Genomic DNA, 13541 nt, shown 5'->3' on the forward strand with positions numbered 1-13541 from the left:
AATTTGCATTCTAGATTAAGAGGTCTGTGACAACTGAAGTATTTCTGATACCTCAGTTCCTGAAGTTAAATCAGGGACGAAGTATGTTACCTACTAATTTCCCTTGCTCAAATTGATCCGCCTAAAAATACCAACATCTTGTATGCCTCCTAAATATTATCAGACAAGAGTGACCCAGGTATAAATGATGTTGCCCCTTTCTTCCAAACCCTCTTAGCTCTAATCCACCCAAAAGTCCCTACTTCTCTATATCAAAGTCTCATATCACCAGCCTCAAGAGTTGTAGTCCCTACCTCAAACTTATAAATAGTGCTAAAAACCCATCCCTTACCCCCCAGCCTCCAACTGAAAAAATATATCTCTATGCTAATTGGTTCAAGTTTCCTAAGCTCCTACTTACCAATGCCAAGACACTTAATCTTTGAAAAGCGAACTAAACTCAAGGGTATCTCGGAAAATTAATGTCGGAGCTGTAACAGAGGTTCAGGCATAAAACCCTGAATCCTTTAAAATAAATAACTACTCCCAGGTCATAAAGCTTTGCCCTTCCAACAATCCTTTTGGAAAAAAAGGGAAGTTATTCTCTTCTTTGCTCAAAATTACCTTCAGCCAAAACTCATATCCACTCATAACCTTTCGAAGTATTATGGAATCTTCTGGCTTAGTTTAAGACCAACGGTTCTCCTGCATCCTTTTAATATAATAGTAGCAGTAGTTTTTACTATTCCCCGAACCAAAATATTGATCAGAAACTTAAATTTATACAGCAATTCCAGAGTAATGTTGACTTTTTTTTATCCAAATGCTGGTATTTTTTTTGCTAGGTGGTGCAAATGACCTAAGATAGACTCTATTTGTACCTGTCTTAATATTCAACAATTAGTTAAAATCCTGACAAACAGGGGAAATATGTCCCTTGATGTCATTTTTTCTAGTATGAATAAGTTTTAGAATCCTCCCTCAGTCCTGCTTCCATTAGGTGGTAGTTACTAATGCTGTCTCTTTTTATCTCCTTCCTTGTCTTGCTTACACTTGTTCATAACCACAAGTAGATCTTACAAGTCCCTCAATGATTCTGGTCTGTTTTCACTTGGCACTTGGTTGTCTAAGGAATTTTTGTCCAACATTTATGATCTAAATAATCTCTATGACAAAATCCTTACTTTCCACAAAAAACTGAATGAGAATTATATGGCTCATTTTCCTGGAAAAAAATCAACAAAATGCTGTAGGAATATACCTAATATAAATTATAATATTAAAATGTTAATACATAAAAAATGTAATTTAATTAAAAGAGGTAAACGAGTCATAGTAAATAATTGAAGAAAATATAAAAAAAAAAACAATTAAAAAATTACCAGATGTTGTTATAAAAATAAAGTTAAAGACCTATGCCAGGATAAATCCGAACATTGGTAATCCCAAATAAAAATACTTGCCAGCTAGAGACCAGAGCCACTAAACTTTAATTCAGAGGAAATTCGAAAAACAGCAGCAAATAATTTGAATAAGGTCCTTTCTCCAATTGTCCAAAGTCTTCCTCCTCTATCTTAATAAACTACTAGTGTTGCAACCCCCTCTAGTATCCCCATTTGATGTGGTATAAAAGTTTGCCCACTGGATATTCATGTCATTTTTATGAAAGCTTATATTTATTAACTTTCAAAGTTCTTGTTCATTCTTCTTAATCTATGCACTCAATTCAGACTGTTCCCTCTGCTTGAACACAAGGTTTCATAACTCCAATACAAAAGATAAATGGTAATCCTCGCTTTGATGGTATTTGTCTTATCTCTCTGACTTCTATTTATTTCGCAATTATATGAAAGCTTTCTTACTGACTGCCTCAGGAACCAATCTCATCCTATTGTTGTTCCTCGACAGTTTGGAAATCTTAAATCTACATCAACCTCACATTGAGTTATCAGCCTAGTTGACTCCATGGGGAGACTACTTAAAAGACCGAACACCTGGCTAAACCTAATTTATGTTGACCTACTAAAGGCCTATGACCTGGTTAACCATAATATCTTGATAGAAAAAAATATCAAAGAATTCCAGATTGAAACACTTTTAGTCAAGCTAGTTTCCTCATTTTTTTCAAAGAGATAACAGGCAGTCAAACATCTAAAGTATTGCTCCAGACTCATTTGCAGTCATAATGGTAGACACCAAGACAATTTTATTGGCCCCCTCCTGCTGTCTTCTTTTGTGATCAACAGGCATTTATGGGGTTAATATGATATTTAGAAATTTGTTGGCCAACTACTAGCTATATCTAGGTGTTACTTATGTAGGGGGTAAGGATGTTTCATTTACAGTTAACATGTTTTTTAGCTCTGTTGATTATGAATTTATAATCGATTAAAAGAACCCATGTAGTGTAATATATGTTCATTCAAATAATGAATGATATTTTGATGACCTACAAGTGATAAATTTTGCAGAATTTTTAGAGATTTTGTATAAGATATACCCACCAGGGGTACATGTGCAATGCAGTAATGAGAATGGCGATTTTGACCATTTTCAAGGTTTAGACATAAATGATATAGTAAATATTACATTTGTTTTTAAAACGTACAACAAAAAATATGATTTTAATTGTTAATTTCCGATTTCTTAATAGTAACATACGTTTTAATAAAATATATTAATCGTATTTTTAACAACTGTTTGACTATGGACGGATTTTGGGTAAATACATATTTTTTAAAAGTAGAAGACCAACTCTCATAAGTTAATTATAAGTTAATATTTTTCCACCAATAACCTTTCTTGGCAATTTAAAAAGCTTAGTTTTCAATATAATCAACTTTTAAATAAGTATAATAAAATTATCAAATATTTTGAATGATATTTTGAGGTAGCTTGTTGAATGTTTTTTTTTTCTCTCTTCCCTTTATAATTTTGGAATTTAGTGTTTGTTTCAACACAAGCAGGTGCTGGGTTATGGAAGATAGTTTGAAATTAGTTCATAAAAATTGGGCTTGAAAGTGAAAAGGCTTTGGTTGACAGTTGGGGCTATTTAAGCATCAAAATTTTTATAGGCAAAGAGTCTTCCTCTGAGAATGTCTGATTTGTGGTGATTACTTGGGGATTGTTAAATGTTCTAGACATTCGGTGTTATGGCTTGGTTATGTGAAAATGATTTACAATTTGGTGATGATTTTTCTATCTTTTGGACGTGAATTTTTGGAATGTTAGGTTAGATGTACTGTTTCTTCCTAGTTAATTGGATGGATGAGTAAGTTTCAAGATCTCAGTTACTAAATTAGAAGACAGTTTTTTATTTATTTTTTTATTTTTTTATACCAATTCGTTACCTGTAATACACTATAAAAATATTTATAGCAATCCAATGGGTATCCTCCATGAAATTGCAAGCAAGGCTTCTTCTCTTGATATGATGGTTAATGGTTTAAACCCACCATAGTGTCTCTCAGTTTCCACAAGTTCCCTCCTCTTTTCATTCCTTCGATTTCTCCTGAGGTTTTACCTACTTCCTTTGAACTCCTTGGTATTACCATTTTTTCTGATTTGAAGTGAAACATCCATGTAAATAACATCTTCCATCAAGCAAACTTGTTACTTTTTCTTCTGAATCTTCAGAATAAATTTAGTTGCCCCCCATCTCAGTTACTAAAGTAATATATTTCTTTTGTGTGTCCTTTTGTCAAGTACGCTTTTCCTTTCTGGCGTCCGGGCCTCTCAATTGAAGTAACCAAAAAAATTAAAAATATTCAAAAAAGAGCCCTGAGGATTATTTATAAAGAAGGCGAGGTCCTAAATTCCTACCTTCTTGAAACTTCAAAGCTTGATACCCTCGAGTCCAGAAGAAAAAATGTGTGCCTCTGTTTTGGGAAGTCAGCACAAATAAACCTCTGTACTGAAAATCTCTTTCCTAGCCACCACTCACCCATAAGAAATTGCCACCTCCATATAGTATCCCAAACTATTCCCATCCATTCTCCCATACTCTCTTCTACTTTACGTTATTAAAATTGAATTTAGTCCCATTTTACAAATAAAATAATGACCCATAACTTTACCAAAAATTTAAATTGTGTTGTATATATTATTTTTTAATTTTGAAATTTTGGTTATTTTACTTGTAAGTTTTTCGTCTTTTTACAGTATGACGTATAAAATGTTTTATAATTATAACATATATTTATGACCTTTGTATTTTGTATTTTCTGACCATTACCTGTTGTGTTTTGTATGTATGTTGATGTATTATTTTGCTATTGTATTTTTTTTTACCAAGAATTTGCGAATTCGGCCCTAGAGGGTTTATGATAGTCTTTCTGCCAGCAATTATCTCTTTATCTAACCTAACCTGTAAAATACTTTATTTTCAATTCAAACCGTTTTCATACAGTTTCAATGTTTCAAATGCTGTTGACAAAATAATACTGAATTTTGTGATTCAAAACTTTGCCGTCAACAATTCAGGGTATATATTTGCACATTAGGGGGTGGGGTGGGTAGATATCATGGTAAATTTGTTTATAAATAGCTTTATAAATAGCTAGAATGAAAGTGAAAATGCTATTCTTGAACAATCAATCTTCCATTGCTCAAAATTTTCCAAGCTGCAAAGAACTATTATTCTACTATTTTAATTTAATTTTTTTTGTTACTTAAAATACAAAAATATAGTTGGATTTTATAAATATTTTTTTTACCCTTGATATCCACCTCTCTTTATTAATACAAAATGAAAAGCAAAAATTATTTTAATGATTTGGACTGTTGAATCTTGTGAACCTCATCCTTTCTTTTTATCAATATAAATTTCGCTCTATATTTTACAGCATCAGTTATTATAGATTACCTAATTTCTATAGACTTTTTGCTGTTGATCTGCTGTGTAGAAAGGAGGACGAATTCCAAGTGTTTTTATTAATATTGTACATCAGATAAGAGACTTTAAGAGTATTGAACGAATCTGTTGATTGACTCACATCTAATTCCAAATATGGCGGAAAATATCACTCCATCTGAAGCATCCGATATTAAGAATGGTAAGTTGTTTGATTACTGTTCAGATAACAGTATAGAAGGAAAAAATTTTTTTCTTGTTCTTCTATCATGTTATCTTAAGTTAAAAATGCAAAAAAACTTTATATTTATTTTACAATCTTTATAATTTTCAGAGTCCAATAGTGCAAAATTAGTTGTTTCTTTTTTAGGTCAAAAAACATACCAAATTAATTTATAGTCTATAAGTATCAAATTTTAAAAAAAAATAATGCATGTTCATAGGACTACTACCTTCATTTCTTCAGACAGCACCTAGAGATCGAACCTAGCTGAAACATTACCCCACGGCCATCTCCCGGGGGGGGGTCGGGGGTTTGAGCCCCCCCAGAAATGTTTGACTCGTAAAAACGTAACAAAATGGATATAAACAAATTTTATATGCGTTTTTTTAGTTTCTTTGTGTAAATCACCCCCCCCCCCCGAGAAAAAAATCTTTGAGTAAATTTGAGTAAAAATCTTTGGTGAATTTTCTTGAAAACAAGGATTGTCAACACGAAGCTTCAAGACATTTTGGCTACTGAAAATGACACAGCTAATGCTAGTTACTGTTTTAAAAGTAAATTGATTACACTCAAATACAAAATACAAAACACTCAGATGCAAAAATCACACTCAAAACTCAATACTCAAATACAAAAATCACACTCAAGTACCTGTAAAAGAGAAATTTTTCTTCAGATCTGCAAATCCTAACGTGAGGTGGAGACCCCATTGGTGGGACATGGCCATATTTTGGTTGGTCGCAGACAGGACGTGCATCCCTTGACTGACTATACTTTAGAGCCTTTTAAGATGACCCCAAAAAAGATACCAAGTTAAAAGCCTTTACAGCTATTCAGGTGAATACACGTAAAATTTTGAATAATAAAATTTAAGTATCACAAGGGGGCATCAGGATTTTAGAAATGCCCTGATGGGACATGGCCCAAAATCAGTTGGGAACCACTGCTCTAGATAATTGATAGGGACTTATGAAAACCGGGTATGTATTTTTTTTTGTCTTTTCTCTTGATTGTTGGAATTATGTAGTTGATACCTCTGACGTCTTTGCCACTCGTATGTTATTTGTTAATTATTCAGAAGTGTCATTTTGGCTAACTTCAATATATTCAGCGCGTTTTTACGCTACTTATGTGATTATCTATTTTATAAATCACCTACTGACTAGCAGAAACTAGAAGGCTACCATAACAAAAGAGAGCTGTTTAAAGGATGTTATTTTAATCATAAAAGCATAGGGAAACATAATTAGTTGATTTATTTGTACTAGTTATATTAAAATATATTAAATAGGCTGTGAAGTATTGATTTTTTTTATGTTTTTAGTTTTTGCTCCGAGTATTCTCCTTACTTGAACAAATAAAGCTATTATTATTAAGTCTCTGGATATATCGTGTGTTTGTTTATTTTCTAAAGTAGCACTTGGCAACGTCATCCTGCCATTTTTAAAGAAAGCCACTGCCCATTCTAGTTGCACATTTCACTAATAGGACCCGAGTTTTATTGATTAAACGTATGGCGTTGTCTAGTAGTGTTGATACGATAGCCAAAAATTGGACTGATTTAAACAAAATCTTATAATTAATAAAACATTGGTAAATAAGTTTCAGAATCCCTCTTATCTAATTTCCTGGAAAATAACATAATATAATTAAGTTGTAATTTAAGAAGTTTATGCTTGTCTTGTGCTTTTGTTATCGACCTAAGCAATACTTAACACAGAAGAAGGCAAGGGAGCAGCTATCCCCCGATTTAAATACAAGTCCAGTGGACATTCTTTTTCATTAATAATCCCAGTCATCCCCATTGCAATTCCAGTGGGCTTTCCCAGTAGGCTAAAAATCGTTTAAAACTAACTGTCTCAGTTGTCCTAAGGACTGAGCATAGAGCTATGAATTTTAGAAAACTTTTTATTTCGGGTTTTCGATCACCATAAAGGACTCACAGAACTTGTATACTATTTGAATTACCCTTACTCCATGCCTATCAACCTTAGTTGAGCCCCAGGATGGATGGATGATAGACTATCTATCAATAAGTGTAATTAGGTCATTTTTATACAATTCTGAAAAAGGGCTTATGCCAGCTTTGCCTCTCGCTCAGACTATCTCTCTTCGTATTTTATTAATTAGTCATGGCCCTCAACTTTTTCATCACAGTTCACCAAGTTGATTTTAATTCGCTAGACGTTTTAGCTAAGTAGATTGAAAATACAGTAAGTATATATGCAATGAACTGTACGAAGGGATCATTTGTAATTTCAGCCCAATTCTCAGGTATGAACACAGGGATAGGGATCTTTGAATTCCAATCTCTTTCTCTGGTCCTATTATCAAATTTAAAATAATATTCAAGAAACTTCAAACTACACTTTAAGTTCAAACCGTTGTGATTGATATAGACTATTTACGGTGAGACCCTTTTAGAAATAACACAAAAAGTGCCATTTGACGATTGCAGATGGCGGAATTGTTAACATTTTTGTAGATATGAGAAACTGCTTTGGAATGAGAAATTAAGAATCTCTCTATGAAACTTTAGCAGCCTACTAAATCTTTTGAAAAAAAGGAGGAGAGATATTAGTACCACCGACTCAAGAAAATTAGTGTCATTATTCTTCAGGAAGGGGGATAGTAGTTTTCCTACTCAAGGTCTTGATTACGACTATTTCAACGTTATACTTTTAATTTTGATCTGACGCCGTTTTCGAGTGGTTGACGTTTTTTTCGAAATCGCCTTAAATTTGCTTTTGTGCAATAAACTTTTTACTTTCAAAGTAAGCCGAAATAATAGTTGACATTTCTGAGTCAGCGTCAGATGGAAATTTTTTTCACTTGGCAGTTTTTTTCAAAACGTGTTTTTAAACTTTTGGTTACTATGGGCGCTGGTTTGCTCTTTGCTAGGTTGCAGCAGCTGCTAAAACCATGATAGCTCGCTAAGCGAGGCTTTAAAAAAATGAACCAAGAAAATGACTGAAAAAAACAAGAGCAGATACCAATATTCCCGATACGATACATGCAATACCAATGCGAACGATGCCGATACGCGCGATATAGATACGCCCGATACCACATACAGCCCTTCCCCAGGGACTATGGAGGGCGATATTATCATCAAAACCATATCTATGGAACCTTTGAACTATTTTAAGCAAAATGGCCATCTCAAATTTTTTTTAGGACTAGTTGGGGGGAGGGGGCCTGTAGGGAGGGGGGGGGGCTATTCGCCCTCCAATATTTTTGGTCGCTTAGAAAAAGCACTTAAAAATTCAATTCCCTTTCTAATGAGCTATTAGACATCTCTCTATGATGCTCTGGCCACCCCCTAGTCCTTCTAGAAAAAAAGAAAGAAAAAAAAGGGAGACAGATCAGTGCTACCCATGCAAAAAAGTCATTTTTCTTCGTGTTCAAGGTGGAGGACTGTAATAGTTCTTCAAAAGCTGTTCGACCATGCTGATTCCAATGGGGAACTTTTTATTTCGATCCGACGCCATTTTCAATGGGTTTCAGGCTCTTTTTCGAAATCACCATAAATTTGTTTTCGCAATAAACTTTTACTTTTAAGATTAACTGAAATAATAGTTACCATTCCTGATTCAGTGTCAAATGTCAATTTTTTTTCACAAGACAGTTTTCTCGAAAACACGTTTTTTAAATTTTGATTACTATGGGCTGTGGTTCGCTCTTTACTAGGTTGCAGCTGCCGCTGCAACCATGATAACAATATAGAAGGAAAAAATATCATTCTTGTTCTTCTATCTTGTTATCTTAAGTATCAAACTAAAGTACTGCCGGAGTTAAGGTAATAACGAGGAACTTATTTTTCAACTGAGGATCAGATTTAGTTTTTTGTTTAAAGCAGATGACGTCGCGTTTCTTAAGTGGCAATTCTGAGTGTATCCGATTGGATTTTAGATTAAAGAAAAAAACAGAAGACAACAATTGGAATATTAATCATAAACACAACACTAGGGAATAAAAGAGAAATTATGTTAAAGGATACAACATTAGACATAAAAGTTGCAATGCAGTATTCTTTGCATAACTATATGAAATGTATATTTGCATTGTTTCAAAATAGTCTGTGTAGGACGCACATTTTTGAGAGAGTTTTGATTTGGTTGCTCTTTGTAACATGGGAGCATTGAAGTTTGGTGTGTCTTGGTTTAGTGTGTTGAAGATGTGTTTTGGGCTTGCATTTTAATTTTTAAGTTGCATTAAGTTTGGTTGACAAATTATTAAGACCTCACGATTTTACTGTTGTGAGGATAAGTAGAAATGATAATAATGATAATTTTATGAAAAATAAGTTCTTTTACTGTTCATAAAAACATTTTATGAATTCAAAATTTGTGGAAGAAAATCTTTTGTCTCGTTTGTAACAGCATCACAACATACCAGACCTACAAATTACTGTGTTCACATGGGTTCCATTGTATCACTAGAGAAAATGTTAGTAGAGGTCGCTTTTACTGATTGATTTGGGTGATATTGCTATTAAAATTTCTTAATTTTTTGGCCAATCATCCTCTATTTACTTTACCTCATGTGTTTCGATCAATCCATTTTCCTAATATAAAACAAGCCATTAAAATAACAGCGCTTTACATCACCCTTTTTAGCGACTCAATTGTTTGTACTGAGGAGCGGAAAAGATTAGGGCACCTCACTATCCAATATGTGACACTCCTTCGGTTGCTGGGTGTGAGTTAATCTCTACTTGATAGTTTAATATAAATTGTTTTGGTTGTACCAGTTTTTATAAGGAATTGTTCTCCGTTTTTCTGTTTCCTGGTTATACCTAAAATAATTGAGAATTAATATGAAAAAAAGAAATTGGATACAAATAAAACCAAATATTTTTTTAACATCAGTAAGTTTTGACTTTGATTTCAATAATATTTAACTAAGCGCGTCATCATCATTTTTTTCATTTTCACCTGGAGATTATATAACCATAAAAACTTAACATTTATATGATTTTCACTTGTTTTTGTAAATGGGATTTAGATTTTGAAATTTATAGCCTCTCATTTCCATCCTTTTAACTGCAGATTATACAACCATAAAAACTTAGCATTTCAATAATTTTCACCTATTCTGTCAAAGGGGATTTAGATTTTGAAATTGTTAGCCTCTCATTTCCATCACTTTTAACTGCAGATTGTACAACTATAAAAACTTAGCATTTCAATAATTTTCACCTATTCTGGCAAATGGGATTTAGATTTTGAAATTGTTAGCCTCTAATTTCCATCACTTTTAACTGCATATTGTACAACTATAAAAACTTAGCATTTCAATAATTTTCACCTATTCTGGCAAATGGGATTTAGATTTTGAAATCGTTAGCCTCTCATTTCCATCACTTTTAACTGCAGATTTTACAACTAAAAACTTAGCATTTCAATAATTTTCACCTATTCTGGCAAATGGGATTTAGATTTTGAAATTGTTAGCCTCTCATTTCCATCACTTTTAACTGCAGATTGTACAACTATAAAAACTTAGCATTTCAATAATTTTCACCTATTCTGGGAAATGGGATTTAGATTTTGAAATTGTTAGCCTATCATTTCAATCACTTTTAACTGCAGATTGTACAACTATAAAAACTTAGCATTTCAATAATTTTCACCTATTCTGGCAAATGGGATTTAGATTTTGAAATTGTTAGCCTCTCATTTCCATCACTTTTAACTGCAGATTATACAACCATAAAAACTTAGCATTTCAATAATTTTCACCTATTCTGTCAAATGTGATTTAGATTTTGAAATTGTTAGCCTCTCATTTCCATCACTTTTAACTGCAGATTGTACAACTATAAAAACTTAGCATTTCAATAATTTTCACCTATTCTGGCAAATGGGATTTAGATTTTGAAATTGTTAGCCTCTCATTTCCATCACTTTTAACTGCAAATTGTACAACAATAAAAACTTAGCATTTCAATAATTTTCACCTATTCTGGCAAATGGGATTTAGATTTTGAAATTGTTAGCCTCTCATGTCCATCACTTTTAAGTGCAGATTGTACAACTATAAAAACTTAGCATTTCAATAATTTTCACCTATTCTGGCAAATGGGATTCAGATTTTGAAATTGTTAGCCTCTCATTTCCATCACTTTTAACTGAAGATCATACAACCATAAAAACTTAACATTTAAATAATTTTCATCTGTTTTTGTAAATGGGATGTATATTTTGGAATTTATTGCCTTTAATTTCCATCACTTTACCTGCAGATTATACAACTATAAAAACTTAGCATTTCAATAATTTTCACTTATTCTGGCAAATGGGATTTAGATTTTGAAATTGTTAGCCTCTCATTTCCATCACTTTTAACTGCAGATTGTACAACTAAAAACTTAGAATTTCAATAAATTTAACCTATTCTGGCAAATTGGATTTAGATTTTGAAATTGTTAGCCTCTCATTTCCATCACTTTTAACTGCAGATTGTACAACTATAAAAACTTAGCATTTCAATAATTTTCACCTATTCTGGCAAATGGGATTTAGATTTTGAAATTGTTAGCCTCTCATTTCCATCACTTTTACCTGCCGATTGTACAACTATAAAAACTTAGCATTTCAATAATTTTCACATATTCTGGCAAATGGGATTTAGATTTTGAAATTGTTAGCCTCTCATTTCCATCACTTTTAACTGCAGATTGTACAACTATAAAAACTTAGCATTTCAATAATTTTTACCTATTCTGGCAAACGGGATTTAGATTTTGAAATTGTTAGCCTCTCATTTCCATCACTTTTAACTGAAGATTGTACAACTATAAAAACTTAGCATTTCAATAATTTTCACCTATTCTGGCAAATGGGATTTAGATTTTGAAATTGTTAGCCTCTCATTTCAATCACTTTTAAGTGCAGATTGTACAACTATAAAAACTTAGCACTTCAATAATTTTCACCTATTCTGGCAAATGAGATTTAGATTTTGAAATTGTTAGCCTCTCATTTCCATCACTTTTAACTGCAGATTGTACAACTATAAAAACTTAGCATTTCAATAATTTTCACCTATTCTGGCAAATGGGATTTAGATTTTGAAATTGTTAGCCTCTCATTTCCATCACTTTTAACTGCAGATTGTACAACGATAAAAACTTAGCATTTCAATAATTTTCACCTATTCTGGCAAATGGGATTTAGATTTTGAAATTGTTAGCCTCTCATTTCCATCACTTTTAAGTGCAGATTGTACAACTATAAAAACTTAGCATTTCAATAATTTTCACCTATTCTGGCACATGGGATTCAGATTTTGAAATTGTTAGCCTCTCATTTCCATCACTTTTAACTGCAGATTCTACAACAATAAAAACTTAGCATTTCAATAATTTTCACCTATTCTGGCAAATGGGATTTAGATTTTAAAATTGTTAGCCTCTCATTTCCATCACTTTTAACTGCAGATTGTACAACTATAAAAACTTAGCATTTCAATAATTTTCACTTATTCTGGCAAATGGGATTTAGATTTTGAAATTGTTAGCCTCTCATTTCCATCACTTTTAACTGCAGATTGTACAACTAAAAACTTAGCATTTCAATAATTTTCACTTAGTCTGGCACATGGGATTTAGATTTTGAAATTGTTAGCCTCTCATTTCCATCACTTTTAACTGCAGATTGTACAACTATAAAAACTTAGCATTTCAATAATTTTCACCTATTCTGGCAAATGGGATTTAGATTTTGAAATTGTTAGGCTCTCATTTCCATCACTTTTAACTGCAGATTGTACAACTATAAAAACTTAGCATTTCAATAATTTTTACCTATTCTGGCAAAAGGGATTTAGATTTTGAAATTGTTAGCCTCTCATTTCCATCACTTTTAACTGCAGATTGTACAACTATAAAAACTTAGCATTTCAATAATTTTCACCTATTCTGGCAAATGGGATTTATATTTTGAAATTGTTAGCCTCTCATTTCCATCACTTTTAAGTGCAGATTGTACAACTATAAAAACTTAGCATTTCAATAATTTTCACCTATTCTGGCAAATGGGATTTAGATTTTGTAATTGTTAGCCTCTCATTTCCATCACTTTTAAGTGCAGATTGTACAACTATAAAAACTTAGCATTTCAATAATTTTCACCTATTCTGGCAAATGGGATTTAGATTTTGAAATTGTTAGCCTCTCATTTCCATCACTTTTAAGTGCAGATTGTACAACTATACAAACTTAGCATTTCAATAATTTTCACCTATTCTAGCAAATGGGATTTAGATTTTGAAATTGTTAGCCTCTCATTTCCATCACTTTTACCTGCAGAGTATACAACTATAAAAACTTAGCATTTCAATAATTTTCTCTTATTCTGGCAAATGGGATTTAGATTTTGAAATTGTTAGCCTCTCATTTCCATCACTTTTAACTGCAGATTGTACAACTATAAAAACTTACCATTTCAATAATTTTCACCTGTTCTGGCAAATGGGATTTAG

General features: G+C 32.3%; 1 protein-coding gene across 1 annotated transcript in view; it reads left to right on the forward strand.

Annotated features, from left to right (window-relative positions):
* The first annotated feature begins 4939 nt into the window (after nt 1-4939).
* sll (adenosine 3'-phospho 5'-phosphosulfate transporter 1) overlaps nt 4940-13541 on the forward strand; it is a 242696-nt gene continuing 234094 nt past the window's right edge. Inside the window, exon 1 of the mRNA XM_089097483.1 lies at nt 4940-5033. Coding sequence (XP_088953609.1) covers nt 4988-5033 — 46 coding nt within the window. The 5' untranslated portion in view covers nt 4940-4987. The remainder of the gene's footprint in view (nt 5034-13541) is intronic.

The sequence above is a fragment of the Artemia sp. Qi Xiang Cuo genome, chromosome 12 (assembly GCF_049724085.1).
Source record: "Artemia sp. Qi Xiang Cuo chromosome 12, ASM4972408v1, whole genome shotgun sequence".
NCBI classification, from domain to species: Eukaryota; Metazoa; Arthropoda; class Branchiopoda; order Anostraca; family Artemiidae; genus Artemia; species Artemia sp. Qi Xiang Cuo.